The sequence below is a fragment of the Tursiops truncatus genome, chromosome 10, assembly GCF_011762595.2.
Source record: "Tursiops truncatus isolate mTurTru1 chromosome 10, mTurTru1.mat.Y, whole genome shotgun sequence".
NCBI lineage: Eukaryota > Metazoa > Chordata > Mammalia > Artiodactyla > Delphinidae > Tursiops > Tursiops truncatus.
In genome coordinates, this window is record NC_047043.1 from 66,796,605 (window position 1) to 66,820,440 (window position 23,836).

Sequence of the window (23,836 nt, forward strand, 5' to 3'; positions counted from 1 at the left end):
GTCCTGCCTGCCCGCCCTGTGCCTGCCTCCTAGAGCTCATTCTCCGCGCCGGCTGCCCCAGTTCTGTCCTGGACAGCGTGCCCGCCAGCCACCACCAGCCATGGCAGGGCCCCGGGACCACCTCCTGCTCTGCCTGCTGGTCCTCTGCCTGGCAGGCTTCAGCTTCATCGGGGGGCAGAAGGTGAGTGTGAGCCGGTCGTGGGGGGCATGACATCCAGGCCCTCCCAGCCAGTAGTAGGAGCAGGGAGGGAGCGCTCATGGATCAGGCACGGGGCTGGGGACACAGGGCAGCTGGTTCTTGTCTGACCTTCTCTGAGCTGGACAGAGGGCTGGGCTCTTGTGCCCACCTCCCCAGGCTGAGGTCTGTGTCTCGCTGCTTGGGGTGGCAGGGATGTGTCAGCCTGCCCCTCTGTGTCCGGCTAGCCAGCCGGGGGGTGTGGGCAGCCGTCCCAGGTCTCCCCAGCCTGAGGGTAGGGTATACAGAGCCGGGCCCATCCCCCTGCCCGGACTGAGGCCCGGTGTCTCTGTGGCCCTGGCTTGGGGATGGGAGATGTGATCACCCCCAACCCTCGCAGGGCTGACAAACTGAGAGGCTCACGTGGACCATGTGTAGGCGTGCTGGGTGTGTGTGCATGTGTGTGTGCCCAGAGGCAGAATGAGGTCTACTCACCCCCAGTCCCTCTGGGCAAACAGCAGCCAACAATAATGCCCTCAAGCCTAAGAGCTGGTGTTCAAGTGCACAGCCCTGGGCACACCCAGCATCATCCCCTCAAGCCATCCCAGCCCCTGAGCAGTGGGCCCTGTTATTCTCCGCTTGAGGAAGCCAAAACCCAAGGATGATAGAGACAGGTTGGTCCAACTCCAGAGCCACGCTCCAGACCGCCATCTGCGGTTCCCCATCTGGCCATGAGGGAGGAGCCGATGGTCCCAGTGTGTGGCTGTCAGGTCCACATGCACAAGCCCCCTTTGGGATGCCTGTCTGCAGATCCACCCAAGCCCTATAGTAGGGACATTTTCCCAACTGGAGTTGCTGTGAGAGCCTCCCACCCTAGGCCTGGAGACAGTCACCTGGCTGGGGCCTGCCTCCAGGTGAAGGACCCTCTCCTGTGAGACCAAGTTCTCTTGGGGCAGCTGCTACTGTCCCCAAATCACTAACAGGCAGACTGAGGTCCCGAGAGGAAAAGGACTTGCCCAGGATCCCACTGCCAGGCAGAGCCAGGACAGGGACCCAGGCCCTGTGCTACCCTGGGGCTTGCTCTCATCGGCCTTGTGGTCTGGTGAGGGGCCTCACCAGCTTCAGGGCCAAGTCAGGGTTGGGAACGGGAAGATCTGAGGTTGAAAAAGTGACAGTGATGGTGGAAGAGCCAAGGGTTTCAGGCTGTGCTGAGCCCTGCAGGTGGTTCCTGCTCCCTCCCTGCCTCGGTTTCCCCATGTGTACAATGCAAGGGAATTTCGAAGGCCACCTCCTTATGTTCTTGTGACAGGGGTCTATGAGGGGCCTCAGCCTGGGAGTTTTTCCTTGTCACAGACCACCTCTAAGTCTGCCTTCTGGGGCTGGGGCTCAGACCTCCTGGGCCAGGGAAGAGGGCCCTGGGGGTTCTTGTCAGGGACGCAGCGACGCTGGCCTCTCACTCACCCTCAGTCCCTCAGCACTACCGGCACCTTGTGTAGCACGAGATCCACTGTAAACATTAGGAAACCGAGGCTCTAAGGGGAAGGGATGACTTCTGGGTCACATAGCTAGTGAGGAGCAGAACTCAAACACAGGAAGATTCAGGCAGTAGAGGCAGAGAAGGCTTCCTGGAGGAGGGGGCTTAGCACCTGTCTATTCAAGTCTTTCACAAGTGCCTCCTCTGCTAGGTGTATGCTGGTGCAGGTGAAGCCTGTGGTCTCAAGCTGGGGTTTGAAGGGAGAGGAGCATTGATCTTGGGCAGGGGGAAGTAGTTTGGGAGGTCCCTTCCCATCTGAGGGAGTTTGGGTTCTGGGCCCTGGACCCCAGCTTGAGGGAACTTCTTCCACCTTCTCACAACAGGCTAACACCTCGTGTCTCCTCAACTTCCCCAGCAGTGTCTCTATGGGATGCAAACATTGCAAAATCAGTTCTGGATTAGGACAGGGAGGGGAGCAGCACCCGCCTGGCTCAGACGGGTCCCGAGGTGCCCTAGGGAAGAAGGGAATCTGATTCAGCACTCGGCTGGAATCCAGCCTCACTCCACCCAACGGGACCAGTGGCGAGATTGTCGGCTGGGGCTGATGCTCCTTCCACGCCACCAGGCAGAGGGGGCTTGCATGCCCACTTCCGGTGAGGTCCCAGAGAGAAGTGTGACTTGTCCGCTGGTTTATCCATCCATCACACAGTTACAGATGCAACAGCTCGTGAATGAGTGTCCACCCCACCACCAGCCACAAGGCTCCAGCTTCCTCCCGTGCTTGTGACTCACCCCCCACTTGACAGGACCTCCCCCTCTGCCCAAGAGTGAGGACAGTGCTCTCTCACTGCCCCTGAGCCCTTATCCAGGGCTGCTCTGAGAACTGGTCCCTGGGCCATTGCGCTGACGCTGGCAGCTGTGTCTGGCTGGCCAGGTGGCCCTCAGGGGAGCCCACCACCTGCAGAGCCTTTGCCCTGAGCCAGCAGCTGCCTGGCCTTGAAATTACCCAACTTCCTAGTCGCTCCCTGGCTCAGCAAAGACCGAGCCTCAGGCTGGGGAATGAGACCACAACATCCAGCCCCACAGCTCGGGCTGAGGCCGCCCGCAGCAACTTCCCTCTTTGCAGACCACAGAGGCAGGAGCGGAAAAGGCCAAATCACAGCAGCTGGGAGAGGCCCTGGGACCTTCATGTACACCAGAAAGTATTGAGGCACTATTTCTCCTTTTCTCTGGCTTTGAGAGCCACACATCTGTGATGTGTTCTAGGAAAGAGATGTTCTGGGTTTACTCCCTTTTGGAGCACATTGTGTTCAGCACTTTTTTTTTTCTTTTTTTTTTAACATCTTTATTGGGGTATAATTGCTTTACAATGGTGTGTTAGTTTCTGCTTTATAACAAAGTGAATCAGTTATACATTTCAGCACTCTTTAAGATGAGAACTTCTCAGCTTCTCCAGGCCATGCCCCAAGCCCCTGAAAGCTCTCCTCATCAAAATGCACTTTGCTGTGGTCTTTTCTCCCACTGGCAACCAAGAGTTTAGCTTCCATTCCTCCAGGGCCAGTGCTGTAGGTTATTGGGACTTTGTTGCCATAATGGTAGCCCCACTGATGGTGGACTTGGGGGAGCTGTGACAGGCCAGCGAGTGGACTGCAGGCCTAGGGCTTTCTTGGCTCTCAGGTGACCATCTCTTCTCCTGCCCCCACCTCTGTTCTCCATGCAGCAGCCAGAGGGCCCATTTAAAACATAAACGAGTCCTGGGTCTGCTCCGGACTCCACCTCCCCTCACTGGCCTGGCCTGGCCCCAGCCCCTCTCCAGCCTCCTCTCTGCCTATCTCTGCCTCATCACACATGGCCGTTTGCTTCTTCCCACTTCGTGACTTTTGCCTCTCCTGTCTCCTCTGCTAGGAGCAGTGACCCTGACCAATTTTCATGCATCCTTCAGGTCCCAACTCAATTGTCACCTCCCCAGGAAGCCACCTGGGCCTCCAGCCTGGGTCTTCTCAGTTCTCTCACTCCCAGCACTGCCCATCCAGTGATGGGCGGTGGACCCCTGGGTCCCGGCTGGCGTGTGGGGCTGTGGGCCAGGCCTGGACCAGGGCTCAGGGAATGTGACTGCTTGGCCCAAACTCAGACCCTCTCCCACACGCCTGCTCACACGGGCTGGCCTCGGGCATGGGGCTGGCTGCTGGGTCTCTGACCGCAGGGCACCAGAGAGGGCCCTGGGCTGGCCGAGGGGGTCATTTGGGAGTGAGGTGGGGACGTGCTCAGAGCAGAGTGACAACTGGAGGGCCAGCCCCATGGCGCATGGCTGAAGCTCTCATCCTGCCTGTGCCCAGGGGATGGAGGATGGCGTCAACTGTGTTCTCCTCCCCAACAGTGTCAGCCTGTCATTTAGTGTTTATGTTTAAATGAAAGGGGTGAATGAGCACTAGCTTGAGAGTCTAGGTTAAAGTTCCTGGGTGGCTACAGGCGAGGGCCACCCTGATGGGGTTCAGTTTCCTCCTTTGAATCACCCAGGGTGGAACAAGAGGGCCAGATGCTCTGTGTCAGAAGGCAGAGACTCTGAGGCTTCTGGGTGTGCCTCCAGGCCCCCGGGCAGAGGTGTATGGCTGTGGACATAGAGACACACTGTGGCAGGGACAGCCTGTGACAGGCCGGTTTCCCCCAGACTCAGGGCCTTCCCTGTTCTCACTGCCTCCCCAATGAACAGATGGGAAACCGGGACCTGGAGAGGGGTGCTAGGCCTCACTGCGATCAAGGGTCAGGGCTGTGTGCAGGGTTCAGGTCCCTCACTCCAAACCCTCCCCATGCCCAGGTACAGTCCAGACGCTGCGACATGAAGACCAGGTTTGTCACTCACATACCCTGCACCCCGTGCCCTGCCATCAAGAAGCGGGTGTGTCCCTCAGGCTGGCTTCGGGAGTTCCCGGAGAAGATCTCACAGGACTGCCGGTGCGGACCCCCACTCCACCCTTGCTTGCTTCCAGGGGTATCCTGTGGGATGGCAGGGGACCAGGAGGGCCTGGCAGGCCTGGGGATTGAGGGCAGGGACTCATTCATCCACATGTCTGTTGGCCCCTCCATTGGGACAGAGATAAGCAGGGAGGAAGGAGTAAGAATGCAGGGCAAGTGCTGTTTATTGAGCATCTACTATGGACCAGGCCCTGTGTTCAGCTCAGGGCCAGGCGGGAAGGGGTCGGGGGACCAAGAGTAACAGAACCCAGTGTGGGGAGGCTGGGCTGGAGGCTGCTGGGGGAGCCCCTCCCATCACCCTGCCCATCCTTGGTCCCCAGATACGAGGTCCAGCTGGGGGACTCTTTGTTGTCTGTGAGCGGCTGCAGCGTGGAGTGCTCGAAGGACGTGGTGCAGAAGGCCTGCTGCCCTGGCTACTGGGGGTCCCAGTGCTATGGTATGGGGGAGGGTCCCAGCCTTGCTCCTCATGCCTCAACCCACCTGCCTTCCCCTTCCACTGGCTCATTTAATGGACAGCTGGGCCTCTTGGCTCTGGCTGCCCCAGGGGAGGGACCAAGTCTGGGGCTGCCCAGAGCTGCTGGGGTCAGGTAAATTGAGAGTTCTTGGGGCAGAGCTGAGTTCTGTGTGGCGGGGGGGGTCCACAGAGTGCCCTGGGGGTGCTGAGACCCCATGTAACAGCCACGGGACCTGCCTGGATGGCATAGACAGGAACGGGACCTGCGTGTGCCAGGTAAGGGCCTGGTGGGGCTGGGGTGGGGGCAGTGGAGGGGCTGCACTGACTTGGTGTCTCCCTCTGCCAGGAAAACTTCAGTGGCTCAGCCTGCCAGGAGTGTAGAGACCCCAACCGCTTCGGCCCTGACTGCCAGTCAGGTGAGTGCTGGCCAGGCAGGGGGCGGGGCCGATGTCCACTTGGGGGCCAGTGGGGACCTGGTCCCTACAGCCAGCCCCTACCAGACTCCCTCCCAGCTGCTCAGCCTCACACATCCCTTCTAGGAACATGAGATTTGCTTTATCACACCTCTAGCCCCTGTCCATGCTGTTCTTGAAGGCCTCCTCCAGGAAGCCTTCCTTGAACCTTCTACCTAGCACAGGTGCCTGCCCTGGGCTCCCACCACCCCTCTGGTCCTGCACCACAATTCTGTATTTTTGAGGTTGTGCCTGCTGGAGCTGAGTTCTGGAGATGCAGAGGGCAGGGACTCGACGTCCCTGTGTGCCCCTGGCTGAGGCTGGGGTCCCACCTGTCCATGTGTATCCCTCCCAGTCTGCAGCTGTGTGCATGGCGTGTGCCGCCATGGGCCACTCGGGGATGGAAGCTGCCTGTGCTTTGCTGGATTCACTGGACCCCACTGTGACCAAGGTGAGCAGCTGCTGGGGTAGCCAGTCTTTAGTGGCCAGAGCAGGAAAGGCTGACTGGGTGAAGGATGGGGCCTGAGCCTCAGCAGGACCTCTGCCTGCAGCCTCTCTCAGGGGAGGGGGTGTCATCTGAAACCTTCACTGCCCAGAGGCCCAGAGAGGATGGGGCCCTGGCCAGGGTCACACAGCAAATTTGACATAGCATCTTCACTCCTGTGTTCCTTCCCAACCTGGGACTTTGAGCTGCTGTGATAACTCTCCTTTCTCCACTCAGAGCTCCCGGTCTGCCAGGCCCTGAACTGTCCTCAGAACTCCCAGTGCTCTGCAGAGACCCCTACCTGCAGCTGCCTGCCTGGCCACACCCAGCAGGGCGGCGAATGCCTAGGTAAGTCTGGGATCTAGAGGCTAGGAGCCCCAGCTCAGGGTGAGCATCCTTTTAAACCAGCAAGTACGATCTGGCCTTTTACAGGGAGGGAGAACTCTCCCTGAGGGAGGGAAATAGGGCCTGTCCCCAAGGTCTAGATCAGCCTGTTCACCCCATCCCTGGGCCAGCCTGGATAGAGGCTGTGGAGGAGATGGGCCTCCTGGGTGCTCGTCTCACTTGGGCTCTTTCCACTGCCCCGGCAGCCCCTGACCCCTGCCAGCCGTCACCCTGCTCCCCAGTTGCCCAGTGCTCCGTGAGCCCCAGGGGGCAGGCACAGTGTCGCTGCCCTGAAAACTACCATGGGGACGGAACGGTGTGTCTGCCCCAGGACCCATGCACCACCAACAACGGCGGCTGCCCCAGCAACTCCACCTTATGTCTGTACAAGAGGCCAGGCCAGGTGAGCTGGGGCCCTGGGCTGGGCCTGCCCTGCGGTCCCCCAGCTCGCATGGGCTGTGGGACAGTCGCGGGCCTCCTAGGAGCCTAAGCTGTCCCATTTGTTAAATGGGAAGAGCATGACAACCCGCTTCTGGGCCGGTGGCTGTGAGGACCCAGCAGAGCTCTGTGGGTGTGGCAGATGCCACGGTTCTCACGGATGTGGTGTCGTCCTCCCTCCCCTCCGGGTGGGCCAGGCTTCCTGCTCATGTAAGCCAGGCCTGGTCAGCACCAACCGCAATGCCTCCGCGGGCTGCTTTGCCTACTGCTTCCCCTACTCCTGTGACCGGTCAGCCACCTGCCAGGTGACCCCTGATGGAAAGACCAGGTGAGCACAGGCGCCTTGGGCTGGGCACCAGGGCCAGAGCAGAGAGGGTGGGCTTGGCAGGGGCAAGTTTGTGCCCGTGTGCACCTCAAGGGCTCTGTGGGGTTGGTGGGTGAGGGCCAGGAGGGGGACCTGGCCACGCCCCCGCCCTGACCAGTTCTACCCGTGCCCCCAGCTGTGTGTGCAAGGACGGCGAGGTGGGAGATGGGCGTGCCTGCTACGGACACCTACTCCACGAGGTGCAGAAGGCCAGCCAGACGAGCATGACGTTACTGCGGCTGAGAGTCGCCTTTGCCATGCTGGGTGTGTGACCCCCGTCACTCGCCTGAGACCCCGCCCCTTGCACCCAGCATCCTTGGCAGACTCTCCAGAGATGCCTTATTTCTCTGCCCAAGAGCTGTGGAAGCAGAGAATGGACTGTGGTGGGGTGCATGATGGAGGTGGGAGCTACCCCCCCAGATCCTGATGTCCCCATTTACCCTAGATCTAGACCCAACGCCGCCCCCACCCCCCAACCTCAACTCTCCAAAACCCAGGACTGATGGCTGAGGGCCTCCCAGACCCATTCTGATACACCCTCTCCTGCCCCCAGACCAGGGCTGCCGGGAGATCCTCAGCACATCGGGCCCATTCACCGTGCTGGCACCGTCCATATCCTCTAGGACCATGAACGTGAGCCCCTGCCTATTGAGGAGTGGGCCTCCTCCCTGGACCCTGCCCTAGGCTTCAGGGCCCTGAGAGTGTCCCCAGTGCACACTCTAGGGGTCTGAGGCCTGGGAGGCCTCCTGTCCCCTCCGTTGCTTGGGCAACGGTCCCTGAAGAGGACTGCCTGCCCTGCCCTGGGCCCACTCGGCACCCCTGTCCCCTTGTGCCCACAGGCATCCCTTGCCCAGCAGCTCTGCAGACAGCACATCATCGCAGGGCAGCACATGCTGGAGGAGTCAGGAACCCAGCCTACACGCAGGTGGTGGACACTGGCTGGACAGGAGATCACGGTCACTTTCGGCCGCTTCAGGGTAAGCAGGGACCTCAGCCCGGGGACCAGAGGAGTCATAGGTGGGAAACAGCCCGGGAAAAGGTGTGGAGGTGGGATAGAGCCTCAGGACAAGGAGTGGGTGTTTGGAGTCTGAGCCAGAGGTCTCATGTCTCAGCAGAAATACATCTACAAGTACAAAGACCAGCCCCAGCAGACATTCACCATCCACAAGGCCAACTACCCAGCAGCCAATGGCATCTTCCACGTGGTCACTGCCCTGCGGTGGCAGCCCCCACCAGAGCTCCCGGAGGACCCCAAGGTAAGCTAGTGCCTTCCCCTCCCACCGCCCTGTGCCCCTGCGTGGCCTCTGACCCGCACTGAGTTCGGAGAGGGGGGCGGGGCAGTTCTGGGCAGGGCTGGAGCAGAGCTCCTTCCCCTCTGGGGCCCTCATGCTCATCCCTTCCTACAGAGGACAATCGGCCAGATCCTTGCCTCCACTGAGGCCTTCACCCGGTTTGAAACCATACTGGAGGTGAGTCTGGGCAAAAGGTCCTCGCCCATCTGATCTTTTGTCCCAGGACCCCTCACTACCCAGAATCTGCCCCACAGTGATCTGGGCTTCTGGAGTAGGACGGGCCTTTGCCCACACCCCGATCCTGGAACCTGCCCATCAGAATCCTGAGGCTCTGTGGTAGCATGAACCCATTGCCAATGTCACCCACTTACTTTTGGTGGGTGTTCCCTGCAGACCAAGGGCAGCAGGGCCCAGGCAGGATTTAGAGGTAAGGGTTGGCCACAGAACCCCCTGAGACTCCTTCTCACCGCCACAGAACTGTGGGCTGCCCTCCTTCCTGGATGGCCCTGGGCCCTTCACAGTCTTTGCCCCCAGCAATGAGGCAGTGGATGGCTTGCGGGACGGCCGCCTGGTCTACCTCTTCACAGCGGTAAGCTTGTCGGGGAGAAGGGGCCAGGGATACAGGCTCAGAGCCTCTAGCATCCAAGCCCTCTCTTTCCTGCCAGGGTCTCTCCAAACTGCAGGAGCTGGTGAGGTACCATGTCTATAGCCACGGCCAGGTGAGAGGTCCTCTGGGAGAGTGGCTGGCTTACACCTGCCAGTGGGCTGTCAGAGGGTTTGTCTGCAGATTCCGGTCTTCCGGGGGGCCCCTTCTCCCCTCCCCGCCCATCTGGACTCTACAGGACAGAGGAGAGCCTGGGGACCAAGGTGGTAGCTGCGAGTCACCTGGGCAGGACTGGGTGTGGCCCCAAGGGGTGGCTAGTGCCTGGCCTAAGGCCACTCTCTTCTCCACCCCAGCTGACTGTTGAGAAGCTCATCTCCAAGGGCCGGGTCCTCACCATGGCAAATCAGGTCCTGGCTGTGAATATCTCGGAGGAGGTGAGCTCCATGAGCACCAGGGATGGACCGGTGGAGGGGCTGGTGATGACCAGCCAGGTGTCGAGCCTCTTTCGGACCCGGCTTCGTGCTCTGAGCCCTGCGGTGGGCATGCCCTGGTGGAGGGTCATATGGGAGCAGGCACAGATCAAATCCTTCTCCTGGGGCCCAACAAGCTGGGAGGGCTCCAAAGAGGAGGAGAGTGAGCACATGGGCAGGGGGAGGGGCTCCACGTGACAGAAACCATGTGGGTCAGGGTGCAGAGGCTGGAGCGGTTCTGCCAGAGCAAGAGATGTTGCCAGGGAGTGGGTGAAGAGGTGGCTGACAGGCTGGGCTTCTGACAGTGTGCTGAGTGCAGGGGAGGGGACTGGGCCAAGGGTGCATGCTGGGCTCCGCCACAGGGGCGCATCCTGCTGGGACCTGAGGGGGTACCCCTACGGAGAGTGGACGTGCTGGCTGCCAACGGCGTCATCCACATGCTGGAAGGCATCCTGCTGCCCCCGACCATCCTGCCCATCCTGCCCAAGCTTTGCAACGAAGAGCAGCACAAGGTCGTGGCGGTAAGCGCACGGGACCCCAGCGCTGCTTGGGTCGGGGTCATCTTCCAAGGGAGAGGTACCGTTTTCTAGGTCTCCTCAAATGAATGGGTGGCTTTGGGGCTCGGGCGCAGGCCCCAGTTTTCACCTGGACACCCCACACCCAGCCCTCAGCAGTCCTCCTGATGGTCCCTTTGCCGTCACTCACGCATCTACAGCCCTATTCCCAGCCTCCCTGCCCAAATCTGTGATGCTCTCACACTGAGCTCTCCCGCCGCGGGGCCTTTGCCCTTGCTCTTCCCTCTGCCTGGAACACCATCCTCTGGCCCTCCTGTGGTGACTCTTTCTCATACCTCAGGCCTTGGCTGAGTGCCTCTTTCTTAGGGTTTGCTAAATAAATAAACCATGACTAACCCTTCTCCCTTCCTCCCCCTACCCTGCCCAGGGCTCCTGTGTGGACTGCCAAGCCCTGAACACCAGCATGTGCCCCCCCAACAGCGTGAAGCTGGTGAGCATCCCTTGGCCCAGCTCTCAGGGCTGACTCCTGACTGCCCCGTGAGGTTTCTGCCCTGGGTCAGGGTGGGGAAGTGGGGCTGGGAGGCTCAGCTGGACCTGGAGGCTCAGCCCCACTGACAGGGGAGGTGCTGGGCCCAGGGGGCCAAGGTCCCTTGACCAGGGCTGCCTGGTGAAGGGGGCCGGCCCAAAACCCCTGCCTGCTGACCAGCCTGGCACGGCCCACCCAGGACATCTCCCCTGAGGAGTGTGTCTACATCCATGACCCTACTGGGCTGAACGTCCTGAAGAAGGGCTGCGCCCACTACTGCAATCAGACCATCCTGGTGAGCCTGGGCATGGGGCACTTGCTCCCTAGGGATCTGGGGCACTTGCTTCTCCTCTGGAGCCCCCAGGCTGGGGCTGGGTGGTCTGCCATCCTCAGAGAGCTGTGCTGCATCCTAGTGGTGGAAAAGGTGTCGCAGAGGGGCCTCGCCCACCCCCTTGCTCTAGACATGGCACCAGGGAGCAGAAGCAACCTGGGCCAGGGGGTCGACGTGGCTCCTGATGGACCCTCAGATGTGTTCTCTCTTACAGAAACCTGGCTGCTGCAAAGGGTTTTTTGGGCCTGACTGTGTGCAGTGTCCTGGGGGCTTCTCCAACCCCTGCTATGGCAAAGGCAACGTGAGTCCCCTCCTGCCCTGGAGTGAGGGGTGGGGGAGATAGGGGCTCCTTTCTGAGTTGGCCGGTGACTGGCTGTATGTCTGAGCAAAGCCTGCCTCTCTCTGGTATTGGGTTCTTCACATCGAGGCAGTGGAAGTTGGACCAAATTATGTTTATTTTAATTAGAATCAATTAATTAGATTGTTACATCTGTTTTCATAAGGGCTGTTTGTCAGTAGCTTTTTGTGTGTGTTGTATTTTTGCCATTTTGTAATATCACGATTGCTTTAGCACCTGGCTGTGGAGGAGCACAGGAGTTATGTGTTTCTAGGTTAAGCAGAAGTCACCCATGAAGCTTCCAGGGCCAGGTGCCTTTTAGGGGCTAGTTCTTTGGCAGCATCAGTGAGTTGGAAGGTCTCTTCCAGCAGGAGGTCTTCTAGGGGGAGCAGGAGCTCACAGCCTGTGGAGAGAAGGGATGTTAGGGAAGAGAATGTGGATAATCCCCTCCCTGTGACTGCTCTTGCCTCCTGCCCACCCCCAGTGCAGTGATGGGGTCCAGGGCAGTGGGGCCTGCCTCTGCTTCCCAGACTACAAGGGCATCGCCTGCCACATCTGCTCCAACCCAAACAAGCATGGAGACCAGTGCCGGCAAGGTGGGTGATCCTGGCCTAGGCCACCTGCCAGGGAGAAAAAGGGTCGCTTGGAAGTGGGGCTGGGGACTCCCAAGAAGGGAAATAGAACCTCAGGAAGAAGGGTTCAGTCCAGAGGTTATGGAGAAGGTTTTGGAAACACAAGAGTAGATGTCTCTTTTACCCACGCCTGGAAGAGAGCCACAGTTTAACCTACAGCATGCAGGATTTAGGTCAGACATACAGAAGAACTTTCCGATGGTGGTGTTGGGAGCAGGGCAGCTAGAATAGGGTGACTGAAAGCAATGAATGCCCCCCTCTCATTTCTTCCTCCCTCCCGAGTCTGGGATGACCTGATTTTGACCCTGCAGTCAAATCTATTCTGGCTGCCCCATTCCCAGCATTGCCCAACTGCATCCTGGCTCCCAGCCAGCCCTGCCTCAGCCTCAGTTTCCCTGCTCCATCTCCTCCCTGCAGACTGCGGCTGTGTCCACGGTCTATGTGACAACCGTCCGGGCAGTGGGGGGGTGTGCCAGCGTGGCACATGTGCCCCGGGCTTCAGTGGCCGCTTCTGCAACGAGTCCACAGGGATCTGTGGGCCCACAGAACAGGCCCAGCAGTGCCACCCGCATGCCCGCTGCGTTAACCAGGGGGATGTTGCCAGGTGAGGACGTGCGCTTCCTCTCTGCTGTGTCTGTGACTGCACTTGTCAGTTTGCTCACAGCTTTCAGAGGCTTACTGGAGGCTCCTCATTCACCATCTCCCACCCGCAGGTGTCTCTGTCTCGATGGCTTTGAGGGTGACGGCTTCTCCTGCACACCCAGCAACCCCTGCTCTCGCCCAGACCGTGGCGGATGCTCGGAGAATGTGAGTCTGGCCCTTTCCTTGAAGTCCTGACCCACGGGCTCGAGGTGGGACTCCCTTGCCCTCAGCCTGCCACCCTGCAGCCCTGAGTCATTTATCCGCGGCTCTCACAGGCTGAGTGTGTCCCTGGGGCCCCAGGCACCCACCACTGCACGTGCCACAAGGGCTGGAGTGGGGACGGTCGTGTCTGCGTGGCCATCGACGAGTGTGAGCTGGATGTACGAGGTGGCTGCCATGCTGACGCCCTCTGCAGCTATGTGGGACCCGGGCAGGTGAGGCTTGGCCGGCCTCGAGAGAGCAGGGTGGGGGTCTCCATCCTGGGGGGCTCTTCCCGCTAGCCCATCTGACTCTAGCAGTGTCTAAGAACTCAAGCTCAGGGTCTCAAACCTCAGACACAAATGAGAATCCAGTTCTGAAATGTTGAGTTGTACAATCTGGAAGCAGTGGACGGGTGCTGGAAGCAATGCGAAGGTTGCAGTAGTTTTAAAGGAAGGCGTGTTCGAGTGCCGGTCTAAGGCAGCATTTTTTCCAAGTCAGAAGACTGTGGCTCCTGTGTCTCAGGGATGAGGACTCTCATAACTGAGAATCAATGAGTTCTCTGCTCTTACGGGCCACTGGGGCCATTGCCTTCTGATAGTTAGCTCATTCACCCACTCACTGGTTTCCCACATGTCACCAGGCACTTGTTACATGCTAGTTGCTGTTCTAGATTTAGGAATTCAGTATTGAGCAAAGCAAGAAGAGACAGCTGCCCAAAGAGAGTGACATCCCCAAATTTTTAGACTCATGGAAATCCAGCTCTTGGAATTTTGGAGTCTCAGACTCCAGTCACAGGATCTCAGAATCTGGAATCTTCCACGTGAAGCACGTCAGGCCTGGTGAGCCCGAGGACTGGCTGGCGTTGAAGAATCTAATATGCAAGTTGGGAGGCCAGGCCTGGCTGCTTCAGGGTCAGCCTCTGTGTGGCCCAGGCTTATGTAGGGATCCGTGGGGCTCCCTGACTCCTGCCCCATGATTGTCTGGACCACCAGCCGTGGGACCTCAGCAGTGACACTCAGATGGGCCTGAGAGCTGGAGCTGCGAACTCCATCAGCAGCTTTAAAGTTCAGAACTGAGGGTGGAATAAGCGGTTGCAGATGCCCCCATCGTGCAAAGAAGGGCAACTGAGATCTGGAGAGTCTTACTAGTCACTCACCTGAGGTGTGGACAAGCCCAAGGACACTGGCATTTAGCGGGAAGGATCAGAGCAGCCAAGCAGAGTGGCGGGGTTGGAGGGGGATCCGAGCGGCCATCCCTGGGGCTGGTCTTGGTAAAACCTGCCCACTCATCACACACTGCAGACATCAACAGCCTGGCTGGGCCCAGGCCTGAGAGCAAAGAGGCCCCGAGGCTCCTGGATGCCCCCCTGCCAATGCCATCACTTCCTCAGATTCTTCCTGAGAGCCAGTCTCCCCTCAGGGCCTCAACCTCTGCATCTAGAACATGGACCTCCAAGGGTGGGGCTGGGAAAAGCTCCTCTGGGGTCTGAGCAGACCACCCCAGGGGAGTGCCCATCGGGAGCTGAGCTGAGCTGTGGAGGAGGAAAGGGTTTCATGCTTCTGGTGAGATGAGGCTCTCTGCTCCCCAACCTCTCCAGAGCCAGTGCACCTGCAAGCTGGGATTCGCGGGGGACGGCTACGTGTGCAGTCCCATTGACCCCTGCCGGGCAGGCAACGGTGGCTGCCATGATCTGGTGAGGGGGTGAGAGGGCTCCAGGCCCAGGGGAGGCTTCAGGGGTAGGCCTTGGCCGCAGCAGTGTCCCTGTCTCTGGTCAGGATTGGGATCTTTCTCAACCTGAAATCCAAACCCTGTCACCTGCTTGCCCACGGGACAGAGCTTTCACCCTCCTTATAAAGATCCCAGCCCCTGCCCTCACCACCCTTGTCCCGTGCTCCCAGCGCCACACCTTCGGCCTGGCTAGCTTCTCCTGCCCTCAGCTCAGGCCTCGCCTGGAGGTCCGGGGCCTCCCCGATGCTCCCACAGCCCTGGACTTCCCTGACCCATCTGCCAGGATGGGTTGGGGTAGCTCACGTCACATGCTCACTGGCTTGGAGAGCAGGGCCGGGCACACCAAAGGAGCAGCTTGAATACAGACTGGATAGAGGGAGAGACAGATGGTAGGGATGGGTAGCTGGACAGGAGGACAGCAGGAGGATGGGCCAGAGTGAGCGGAGAGATGGAGGGTGGGTGCTGTCCAGCTTGCCCTATGGGTGCTGAGTGGAGGCCATGTCTCTCTGCCCTCCAACCCCAGGCCACCTGCCGGGCAGTGGGAGGAGGTCAGCGGGTCTGCACATGCCCCCCTGGCTACGGGGGTGATGGCTTCAGCTGCTACGGAGACATCTTCCAGGTGAGTGGTTTCCTGTGCTTCGGGAGGAGTCCTCTTGTGTAATCCGGGGGTGGGGCCGCACTCAGGGTCATGGAGGGAGGGAGCTCAAGTCTATCCCTAGACTGGTGACTTCAGCTTTTTCCCTCCCCTCAGGAGCTGGAGGCAAATGCCCACTTCTCCATCTTCTACCAGTGGATCAAGGTAGGATCGGATGGAATGCTGGGCTTGGGGACTCAGATCCAGGAGGCCACATAACAGCTCTAAGAGCTGGAGGTGGGGGGCAGGCCTGGAGGCTGGGGGAAGTGATCTCAGGTGGTGGCTGCCTGCATCACTCCCCTTGTCCCCCCCAACACCATGTGCACAGGGGGCCGGCATCACTCTTCCTGCTGACAGCCGAGTCACAGCCCTGGTGCCCTCGGAGTCTGCCATCCGTAGGCTGAGCCCTGAGGACCAGGCCTTCTGGCTGCAGCCGAGGATGCTACCGCAACTGGTCAGGTGGGCTGCCACGGCTGGGCTCCGGGAGGGGGCTTTTGGGTGAGACCCAGCCCCTCCCCAGAGGTCCTCAACCTGGCATGTGTCCACACTTCGGGGTGGAGCCCGGTTCCAGGGGTCTCTGTAGGTTACACTAACCCGGTTCCATGGCCCCCCTGAACTGTGCCCTCTCAGGGCCCATTTTCTCCAGGGCGCCCTGTCTGAGGAGGAGCTGGCCCGGCTGGACGGGCAGAGTATAGCCACCCTGAGCCCCACCGCACGCTGGGAGATTCACAACATCAGTGGGGTACGTGGTGAACTTTGGGCAGAAGAGGGGACCATACAGGGAAGGGGGGCCTCGAGTGGCTATAGGCTTCCCAGCCCAGGGTCCCCGGCGATGCGATTGGGTCCCCTTGCCCGGCCCAGGGCTGAGCTCAGAGGATGTGCTCAGAACACATTTGCTGCTGGGTGGTGTCTTTGGGCCAGAGTGACTGCCCTGCCAGGGCTTGTCTGTTCATCTTTGTCTGCATGTGCACACCTGGCCCCCTCATGTATGGGCCCTGGTGAGGGTCTGTGTGCCCATCTGGTAGGTCCTGAGTCTGAGGGTGTCCAGGCCAGGTTGGGTGCCTTGTGCCCAGCAGCCTCTCTGTTGGTGCTACACGCACTCTTAAGTGTCTACCTGTGTCTCCCTGAGCTCTGCCTGCTGCCTTCCAGAGGGTCTGGGTGCAGAATGCCAGCGTGGACGTGGCTGACCTCCTTGCCACCAATGGTGTCCTACATGTCGTCAGTCAGGTATGGCTGGAGGGGTGTGTGTGCAGGGAACCTTCTAGTCATGCCAAGAGGCAAGGATGTACTGACCAGCTCCCATGCTCTGTGCCAGGTCTTACTGCCTCCGAGAGGGGATGTGCTGGGGGGGCAGGGGTTGCTGCAGCAGCTGGACTCAGTGCCTGCCTTCCGCCTCTTCCGGGAGCTGCTGCAGGTAAGGGCGGCAGGAGTGGGGAGTCCTGGATGGGGGCACCCTCCCCCAGGGTCAGGATTGAGGGCAAGAAGGCCCACCCCTGATGCCTGCACCCGCCCCTAGCGCCACAGGCTGGTACCCCAGATTGAGGCTGCCACCGCCTACACCATCTTCGTGCCAACCAACCACTCTCTGGAGGCCCAGGCCAACAGCAGCGGCCTGGTAAGATCACCGGGACAGGGGCCACTGAGGGGGGTGGGTGAGCCTCCCATCCCACGACAAGGACACAGCGGGCGGGACGCACCGTCCCGGGCACTCTGGAGTCCTGGAGCCCCTGAGCCTCTCCTTCCCCCTCCAGGACTTGGACGTAGTGCGACACCATGTGATCCTGGGGGAGGCGCTTTCCACAGAGGCCCTGCGCAGGGGCGGACACCGCAACTCCCTCCTGGGCCCCACGCACTGGCTTGTCTTCTACAACCATAGCGGCCAGGTTGGTGGTGGGGTGGGGGAGCACAGGAGGCCCTGCCCCGGGCACCCTGCTCTTGAACACCCCTTTTCTTTGGAGTTCCCCCACCTGGGCACCTCAGCCTCTGGTCCAGAGACTTCCCATCCTGGGAGACCCCCAGTCCACAGAGATACCCCAGCCCTGGAGCGCCTCCGTGGCCTGCAGCCCCTGAGGGGAGGGTGGGGATGGGGTGGGGGGGTGTTCAGCCTCCTGCCCTAACCCCCAGCCCGAGGTGAACCATGTGCCGCTGGAAGGCCCTGTGCTGGAGGCCCCTGGCCGCTCACTGTTTGGCCTGTCCGGGGTCCTGACGGTGGGCTCAAGCCGCTGCCTGCACAGCCACGCAGAGGCCCTGCGGGTAAGAGGCTGGGGCCTGGGGAGCGCAGAGGGGCGGTCAAGAGCCGGAGGCTCTGGCTGGCCTGGCCGGCGGGAGGGACACTTGGTCAGGGGTGGGAGAGCTGTTAGCCCGCCCCAGAGGAGGGAAGGTGGGTTTGGAGCCCCCGCCTCGGGACTGCCTGACACTCTGCCCTCCTTCCCTTCAGGAGAAATGTGTAAATTGCACCCGGAAATTCCGCTGCACTCAAGGCTACCAGCTGGAGGTGAGGCAGGGCCCAGCACATTCCGTCCCTGCTTCACCTGCTCTCACTGTGCCCAAGGTGTCCGAGCTCCCCGGGCCCAGCTCTGCTCACCCAGGCATGGGAACCTGGAGCAGCGTGGGCCGCTTGGCTCTCCTGCCAGCGGCCAGGAGGCCTGGGTCCAGGTCTGCCCAGAGGAGGCCTCACTCAGACTGGCAACCTGAGGCCAGTGACCCTCGGGCTGCCAGTCCTGCCTACCTTCTCCTCCTCAGGTCTATCTGTCGTGGTCCTTCCTTGACCCTTTTGCTATCCTGCTTACCTGTCTCACCCACTGACACCTGTAATCTGTCTCCCCATTCACTGCCTTGCCCCTACCTAAGCTACTGCCTGAGTCCTCCTGCCTGTCCCTATTTCCAGGACACCCCCAAGAAGAGCTGTGTCTACCGGTCTGGCTACTCCTTCTCCCGGGGCTGTTCTTACACGTGTGCCAAGAAGATCCAGGTTTGCCCTGAAGCAACCCCCAGCCCCAAGCCTTTGACCAGAGAGGAGGAGGTGGGAGTGGGGGCCCAGGGCAGGAGCTGGGATTAGGCTTCAAAGGCAGAGGCAGGGCTAGGACTATGACGAAGCCAGGGAAGCAAAGGCCTGGCGGAAGGGGGAGAGAGGTCTGAGGTCAGAGGGGCCAGTGTTTGTCTCTGTAGCTGTGCCTCCAGGGAGTGGGGATGGGGAGAGAGAGAAAGAGGCTCAGCCTAGAACTGACACCAGCAACCAAGCCCTGGGGGCAGCAATGGGGCGAGCTCTGCCCCTCTCCGTGGAGTCCGTTTCCTCACCCCTGCCATGGAGAGGCTTGTAGAAGGCAGTCTCCATTTCTCTGGGTCTGACTTGCTTTGTTCTGTGGCTCTGTGGCCCCAAGATGCCCTTCCCCCGACCCCCGCCGTTTCCCTGCCCCCTGACGTCTGTCCTGGCCTGTGCCGGGCCTCTCCTTGTGCCCCTCCCACAGGTGCCTGACTGCTGCCCTGGCTTCTTCGGCACACTGTGTGAGCCGTGCCCGGGGGGTCTGGGTGGTGTGTGCTCGGGCCACGGGCAGTGTCAGGACAGGCTCCTGGGCAGTGGGGAGTGCCGCTGCCACGAGGGCTTCCACGGAACGGCCTGTGAGATGTGTGAGCTGGGCCGCTACGGGCCCAACTGCACTGGAGGTGAGGCCCCGGGGGCGGGCAGGAATGGTGGGAAAGGCGGCCAAGGACAGCGGTCATGGAGACGCCGCAGCAGGGACAGAACAGGCACTGGGTAACTTCTGTCCTGCCTCGTTCCGCTCCCAGTGTGTGACTGTGCCCACGGGCTGTGCCAGGAGGGGCTCCGAGGGGACGGAAGCTGTGTCTGTAACGTGGGTTGGCAGGGCCTCCGCTGTGACCAGAGTGAGGAGTGGCCCCAAGGGGGAGAGGCGGGTGACTCCTGGGGAGGCGGTTCCTGGGTCAGCATGATCAGAACCATCCTCCTACCCCCCAGAAATCACTGGCCCTCAGTGCCCACAGAAGTGTGACCCCAATGCCAAGTGAGTGAGCTCAGCCTGGGGCAGGTGGGCAAGTGGGGGGGGGTGGCTAGGGTCAGGGCAGGGGCCGGGCAGACATAGACTAAGCTGTTGCCATCCCTCCCAGCTGCGTCCAGGACTTGGCTGCAGCCCCTGCCTGTGTCTGTGCCGCGGGGTACTCGGGCGACGGCATCTACTGTGCAGGTCCAGGCACACCAATGCCCTGAGGCCCCTGAAATTTGGGGGTGGATTTCCCCACAGAGCCCTTTCCATGCCCTTTAGGTCCAGTCTCTACCCCTGTCACCTCTTGGGTCTCACCCCTCCCTCCGACCTTTTCCTTTCTCTCATGCCCTCCTCCCCTGTCCCCACTCTGTCCCATGCCCACTGCTCACAACTCTGGGATCATCTACCCCTAGTGGTGGACCCTTGTGCCCATGACCATGGGGGCTGCTCCCCCCACGCCAACTGCACCAATGTGGCACCTGGTCAGCGGACATGCACCTGCCTGGATGGCTACACGGGTGATGGGGAGCTGTGCCAGGGTGAGGCTGGGGTCTGCCCCCAGGGGTGTGGTTTCAGTGGCATGAGTGAGACTAGGAAGGGCTGAGGGGCACACACAGGTGTGAGCCTGAGGGTGCTGAGAGAGTAGGGGATGAGCACCTCAACAGACAGATGAATGGAGGGGCTGCCTAGGGCCAGCCCTCATCCCAATGTCTTTTCCCCCAGAAGTTAACGGCTGTCTCATCCACCACGGGGGCTGCCACATGCACGCCGAATGTATCCCCACCGGCCCCCAGCAGGTCAGCACAGCAGAGCTGGACACTGGGGCTGTGCCATTCCCTCATAGGGTGTGGCCCTCCTCAGACCAGGCCCAGGGAGGGGTGCTCCTTCTGTCCAGGGCGCTGGCCCACTCTAGGGTACCAGCAGCCCCACTGATTAGGATTTGGGACAGGTCTCCTGCAGCTGCCGCGAGGGTTACAGTGGGGACGGCATCCGGACTTGTGTGCTCCTGGACCCCTGCTCCCAGGTCAGGCCCCCAAGTCGCACCCAGTTCCACAGTGGGGGGGGGGGACTGGGGTGGGAACCAGCCTTCCTCACCCCCAGCAGGGTCCTGAGTTCTTCTGAAGGGTGAGCCACCTGCGCTCTGACTGAGGGGTCAAGGTCAAGTCTGACTGATTAGTAGGAAACAGGGCCTTGGGTGTTGGGGAGGGAACTTCATGGCCCCTTCCCCACAGCTGGTTGGGGCAGCAGTCCTGGGAGTCACTGATGCCTCTTTCCTGTCCCTGCCTCAGAACAATGGAGGCTGCAGCCCCTATGCTGTGTGCAAAAGCACAGGGGATGGCCAGAGGATGTGTACCTGCGATGCAGTCCACACTGTGGGTGATGGCTTCACCTGCCGTGCCCGAGTCGGCCTGGTAATGATGCCCAAGTAGGACCCCTGACCGAGCCTTGGCAATGCCGCCCATGGGCCTGACCCGTGATATTGGTTAAGACCCCAAATTTGATCCTGATCCTGGCCCTGACCAGGACTTGAGCCTGACCCCTGACTCCACCTAGGCATGACCCAGTTATGATCCATGAAACCAATCCTGATCCCCGCACAGACCACCCTGGCTTTCCTTTCCTCATCTCTATCTTGGCCAGACCTTGGGCTCTAGGTGCTGGGACAGGCACCAGCCCTGAATGGAGGCCAACCACAATCTGAGCTGATCCTTGTCTCCCCTGATCCAGGAGCTCCTTCGGGACAAGCATGCCTCATTCTTCAGCCTCCATCTCCTGGTGAGTAACCAGCTGGCCTGCACATCCTTGGTCCAGCCTGGGCCTCTCTGACCTGCAAATCCCACCTGTCTCTGGGCCATGATATTCTCATTTGGTCAGAGGGCTGGCTGGTTTGGTTTCTGAGTCTGTGTCTCTCCCAGAAAATCAGTGGAAACCTCGAGTTGGTCCCAGGTCGCCCTTCTTCCACTTAAGCTGTTTCCCTCTCCCCCCAGGAATACAAGGAGCTCAAGGGGGATGGGCCTTTCACAATCTTTGTGCCGCATGCAGATCTAATGACCAACCTGTCGCAGGTAACTCAGCCCCTGGAGCAAGGCTGGGGATTCTGGGGGGTGGGCGCTGCCTGGGCAGAGGTGGAAGTCAGGGCACCCTTGTGCCCTCATGACTCCCACTCCAGGATGAGCTGGCCCGGATTCGTGCCAATCGCCAGCTTGTGTTCCGCTATCACGTGGCTGGTTGCCGGCAGCTGCGAAGCCAGGAGCTGCTAGAGGAGGGCTATGCCACCACACTCTCCGGGCACCCGCTGCGCTTCAGTGAGAGGGAGGTGAGCCCAGGTCCTGGTCCCCGACATGGACTGTCCACAGACCAAGGACTCAGCTGCTCTCAAGCCCCGCATCTATGCCCTGTCCCCATGCTTTTAAGACTGTCTCACCTTCCCAGGGCCAGGGCGGCTTTAATGAGAGGGAGATGAGTCTGTCCCCGGACCCCACCCACTACCAGGGGCCAGTCCTGGGCTCAGGACTTCTGAGCTTGGCCCTGTGTCTGCACGGCTCCCACCAGCCAAGTCCAGTGGTTGTTTCCCTGGGTGGCTGTTTCCCTGGGCTGGAGGCAAGACCCACCCTCAGCCTTGACCCCGCCCACTTCCTGCCCCAAGACTCACCCAACCCAGGGTCTGCTCCCACCTCAGGCCCCACCCACAGCTCCCTGAGCACCCCACTAATTGGCTTTATTCAATCCCGGCCCCACCCCCAGGGCAACATATACATCAATGACTTCGCGCGCCTGGTGAGCAGCGACCACGAGGCTGTGAACGGTGTCTTGCATTTCATCGACCGTGTCCTGCTGCCACCTGAAGCGCTGCACTGGGAGCCTGACGCTGCCCCGATTCCGCAGGTATGACCTGGGTGCGGGCGGGGAGCTGGAAGGCAGGCGCCCAGGGGCCTGGGATCCTCCCTCCCCTCCTGACCTCACTGTTCACTGAGCGCCTGTCCCCAGAGAAACTTCACTGCCGCTGCGGAGAGCTTCGGTTACAAGATCTTCAGTGGCCTTGTGACGGTACTGCTCCTGTGTGTGACCCTTTCAGTATGTGTATGTGTGCACGTTTAAGTGTGTATATGCGGGCGACTGTCAACGTGTGTGCTCACCTTTCTGTGCACAGGGACATATTTGTGGGCATGAGCGTCCCAGTGAGCACAAGAGTGTGCTTATTTGTGCCCACATACTTGACAACTTGTATGTATTGTCCATGTCTATTGGCCTGGGATGGCTACAGAGGCATGTGGCTGGTGGGAAGGTCACCTGGGTCCCTGGAGCCCCTCCATCTGCCACCATCCTCTGACGGGACTGTCACACCTCTATCCTACCAGATGGCTGGCCTGCTGCCCCTGCTTCGAGATTCATTCCATAGGCCCTTCACAATGCTGTGGCCCACAGACTCCGCCCTGCAAGCCTTGCCTCCCGATCGCCAGGTCTGGCTATACCATAAAGACCACCGTGACAAGCTGGCGGCTATTGTGCGGGGCCACGTGATCCGCAACATCGAGGTGGGTGCACTCCCAGACCTTGGTCCCCACTGCCTGCCACTGAGCCTGCCCTCCCAGCTCCAACTGTGCTCCATCTGCTCAGGCCTTGGCATCTGACCTGCCCAACCTGGGCCCACTGCGCACCATGCATGGGACCCCCATCTCCTTCTCCTGCAGCCGTGCCCGGCCGGTGAGTCTGGGGAGGAAGCTTGAACGAGGGAAGCAGGAGGCAGGGGCCCTGGCACTGGCAGGGCGGGGCGGGGGGGGGGGGGTGCTGCAGTACATCTGTGATCCACCACGTACTCCACATCTTCCGCCTGCAGGGTGAGCTCACGGTGGGAGAGGAGGACGCCCGGATTGTGCAGCGACACCTGCCCTTTGAGGGGGGCCTGGCTTACGGCATCGACCAGCTGCTGGAGCCACCTGGCCTTGGTGCCCGGTGTGACCGCTTTGAGACTCGGCCTCTGTGGCTGGTGAGGGAGGCCACAGGCCAGAGGTGGATGGATAGGCAGGGGCCTAAGCCCACCTGTCCTGTCCACTCACTTGAGCTTGCTTTGTTGGTCTCCCTTCCTTGCAGAAGGTTTGCAGCGTTTGTGGGCTGGAACCACCCTGTCCTGAGGGCTCACAGGAGCAGGTAAGGGGCTGGGAGCCAGGTGGGGGTGGGGGAAGGGCCCAGGGCCTACCAAGCTCAGGTTTGCAGCCCGATTCCTCTTGGCCCAGGGCAGCCCTGAGGGCTGCTGGCGCTACTTCTCAAAGTTCTGGACGTCTCCTCCGCTGCACTCCCTGGCACTGCGCAGTGTTTGGGCCCGGCCCAGCCACTGGGGTCAGCCCCAAGGCCTGGGCAGGGGCTGCTACCGCAACTGTGTCACCACCACCTGGAAGCCCAGCTGCTGCCCTGGTCACTATGGCAGTGAGTGCCGAGGTGAGTGTCCTGAGGCTGTGGAGGCTGCTGGCTGGCTTCTCCAGCTCCCAAGGTGGCCAAGGGCGTAGTTCTGGCCGTTGTGCCTCAGAAAGGGTGTCAGGGTGGTCAGGGGCTGGGGGCGGGGAGTGGATCTTACCAGGTGAGAACGCTCTAAGAGCTGGGGTGGGTGTGTAGATGGTACAGGACCTGGTGGGGTGTGTTGGGGGTCCGGGTGTTCTCCAGGGCGTGGGGAGTTGGGTGGATTGCTGCTTCTGCAAGAGCCTCTGCTGCTGCTGGGTGGCGGACGGACTG

The 23,836-nt window shown here is 60.8% G+C and overlaps 1 protein-coding gene across 11 annotated transcripts in view; it reads left to right on the forward strand.

Moving 5' to 3' along the window:
• The window catches only part of STAB1 (stabilin 1), a 27,001-nt gene continuing 3,165 nt past the window's right edge, over positions 1 to 23,836 (forward strand). Inside the window, exons 1-56 of one of the 11 annotated variants that reach the window (XM_073811201.1) lie at positions 67 to 181; positions 2,065 to 2,302; positions 4,465 to 4,601; positions 4,943 to 5,058; positions 5,267 to 5,352; positions 5,423 to 5,492; positions 5,884 to 5,979; positions 6,250 to 6,360; positions 6,603 to 6,799; positions 7,032 to 7,162; positions 7,335 to 7,462; positions 7,752 to 7,831; positions 8,038 to 8,175; positions 8,314 to 8,454; positions 8,605 to 8,667; positions 8,966 to 9,079; positions 9,156 to 9,209; positions 9,448 to 9,528; positions 9,927 to 10,085; positions 10,507 to 10,569; positions 10,805 to 10,900; positions 11,151 to 11,237; positions 11,758 to 11,869; positions 12,323 to 12,509; positions 12,619 to 12,712; positions 12,823 to 12,981; positions 14,346 to 14,441; positions 15,000 to 15,095; positions 15,228 to 15,275; positions 15,439 to 15,569; positions 15,741 to 15,852; positions 16,260 to 16,337; positions 16,426 to 16,524; positions 16,627 to 16,725; positions 16,862 to 16,993; positions 17,235 to 17,363; positions 17,548 to 17,604; positions 17,998 to 18,081; positions 18,578 to 18,773; positions 18,897 to 18,992; positions 19,084 to 19,129; positions 19,233 to 19,309; positions 19,522 to 19,647; positions 19,832 to 19,905; positions 20,058 to 20,132; positions 20,398 to 20,520; positions 20,837 to 20,884; positions 21,097 to 21,174; positions 21,279 to 21,425; positions 21,854 to 21,994; positions 22,097 to 22,156; positions 22,468 to 22,644; positions 22,727 to 22,813; positions 22,947 to 23,096; positions 23,201 to 23,257; positions 23,344 to 23,545. In XM_073811201.1, the coding sequence (XP_073667302.1) occupies positions 4,486 to 4,601; positions 4,943 to 5,058; positions 5,267 to 5,352; positions 5,423 to 5,492; positions 5,884 to 5,979; positions 6,250 to 6,360; positions 6,603 to 6,799; positions 7,032 to 7,162; positions 7,335 to 7,462; positions 7,752 to 7,831; positions 8,038 to 8,175; positions 8,314 to 8,454; positions 8,605 to 8,667; positions 8,966 to 9,079; positions 9,156 to 9,209; positions 9,448 to 9,528; positions 9,927 to 10,085; positions 10,507 to 10,569; positions 10,805 to 10,900; positions 11,151 to 11,237; positions 11,758 to 11,869; positions 12,323 to 12,509; positions 12,619 to 12,712; positions 12,823 to 12,981; positions 14,346 to 14,441; positions 15,000 to 15,095; positions 15,228 to 15,275; positions 15,439 to 15,569; positions 15,741 to 15,852; positions 16,260 to 16,337; positions 16,426 to 16,524; positions 16,627 to 16,725; positions 16,862 to 16,993; positions 17,235 to 17,363; positions 17,548 to 17,604; positions 17,998 to 18,081; positions 18,578 to 18,773; positions 18,897 to 18,992; positions 19,084 to 19,129; positions 19,233 to 19,309; positions 19,522 to 19,647; positions 19,832 to 19,905; positions 20,058 to 20,132; positions 20,398 to 20,520; positions 20,837 to 20,884; positions 21,097 to 21,174; positions 21,279 to 21,425; positions 21,854 to 21,994; positions 22,097 to 22,156; positions 22,468 to 22,644; positions 22,727 to 22,813; positions 22,947 to 23,096; positions 23,201 to 23,257; positions 23,344 to 23,545 (5,800 nt within the window). In that variant the 5' untranslated portion in view covers positions 67 to 181; positions 2,065 to 2,302; positions 4,465 to 4,485. Of the gene's footprint in view, positions 182 to 2,064; positions 2,303 to 4,464; positions 4,602 to 4,942; positions 5,059 to 5,266; positions 5,353 to 5,422; positions 5,493 to 5,883; positions 5,980 to 6,249; positions 6,361 to 6,602; positions 6,800 to 7,031; positions 7,163 to 7,334; positions 7,463 to 7,751; positions 7,832 to 8,037; positions 8,176 to 8,313; positions 8,455 to 8,604; positions 8,668 to 8,965; positions 9,080 to 9,155; positions 9,210 to 9,447; positions 9,529 to 9,926; positions 10,086 to 10,506; positions 10,570 to 10,804; positions 10,901 to 11,150; positions 11,238 to 11,757; positions 11,870 to 12,322; positions 12,510 to 12,618; positions 12,713 to 12,822; positions 12,982 to 14,345; positions 14,442 to 14,999; positions 15,096 to 15,227; positions 15,276 to 15,438; positions 15,570 to 15,740; positions 15,853 to 16,259; positions 16,338 to 16,425; positions 16,525 to 16,626; positions 16,726 to 16,861; positions 16,994 to 17,234; positions 17,364 to 17,547; positions 17,605 to 17,997; positions 18,082 to 18,577; positions 18,774 to 18,896; positions 18,993 to 19,083; positions 19,130 to 19,232; positions 19,310 to 19,521; positions 19,648 to 19,831; positions 19,906 to 20,057; positions 20,133 to 20,397; positions 20,521 to 20,836; positions 20,885 to 21,096; positions 21,175 to 21,278; positions 21,426 to 21,853; positions 21,995 to 22,096; positions 22,157 to 22,467; positions 22,645 to 22,726; positions 22,814 to 22,946; positions 23,097 to 23,200; positions 23,258 to 23,343; positions 23,546 to 23,836 lie in introns of those variants that run through there. The other 10 variants (XR_004528568.2, XR_004528567.2, XM_073811199.1 and 7 more) reach the window with 10 other exon arrangements.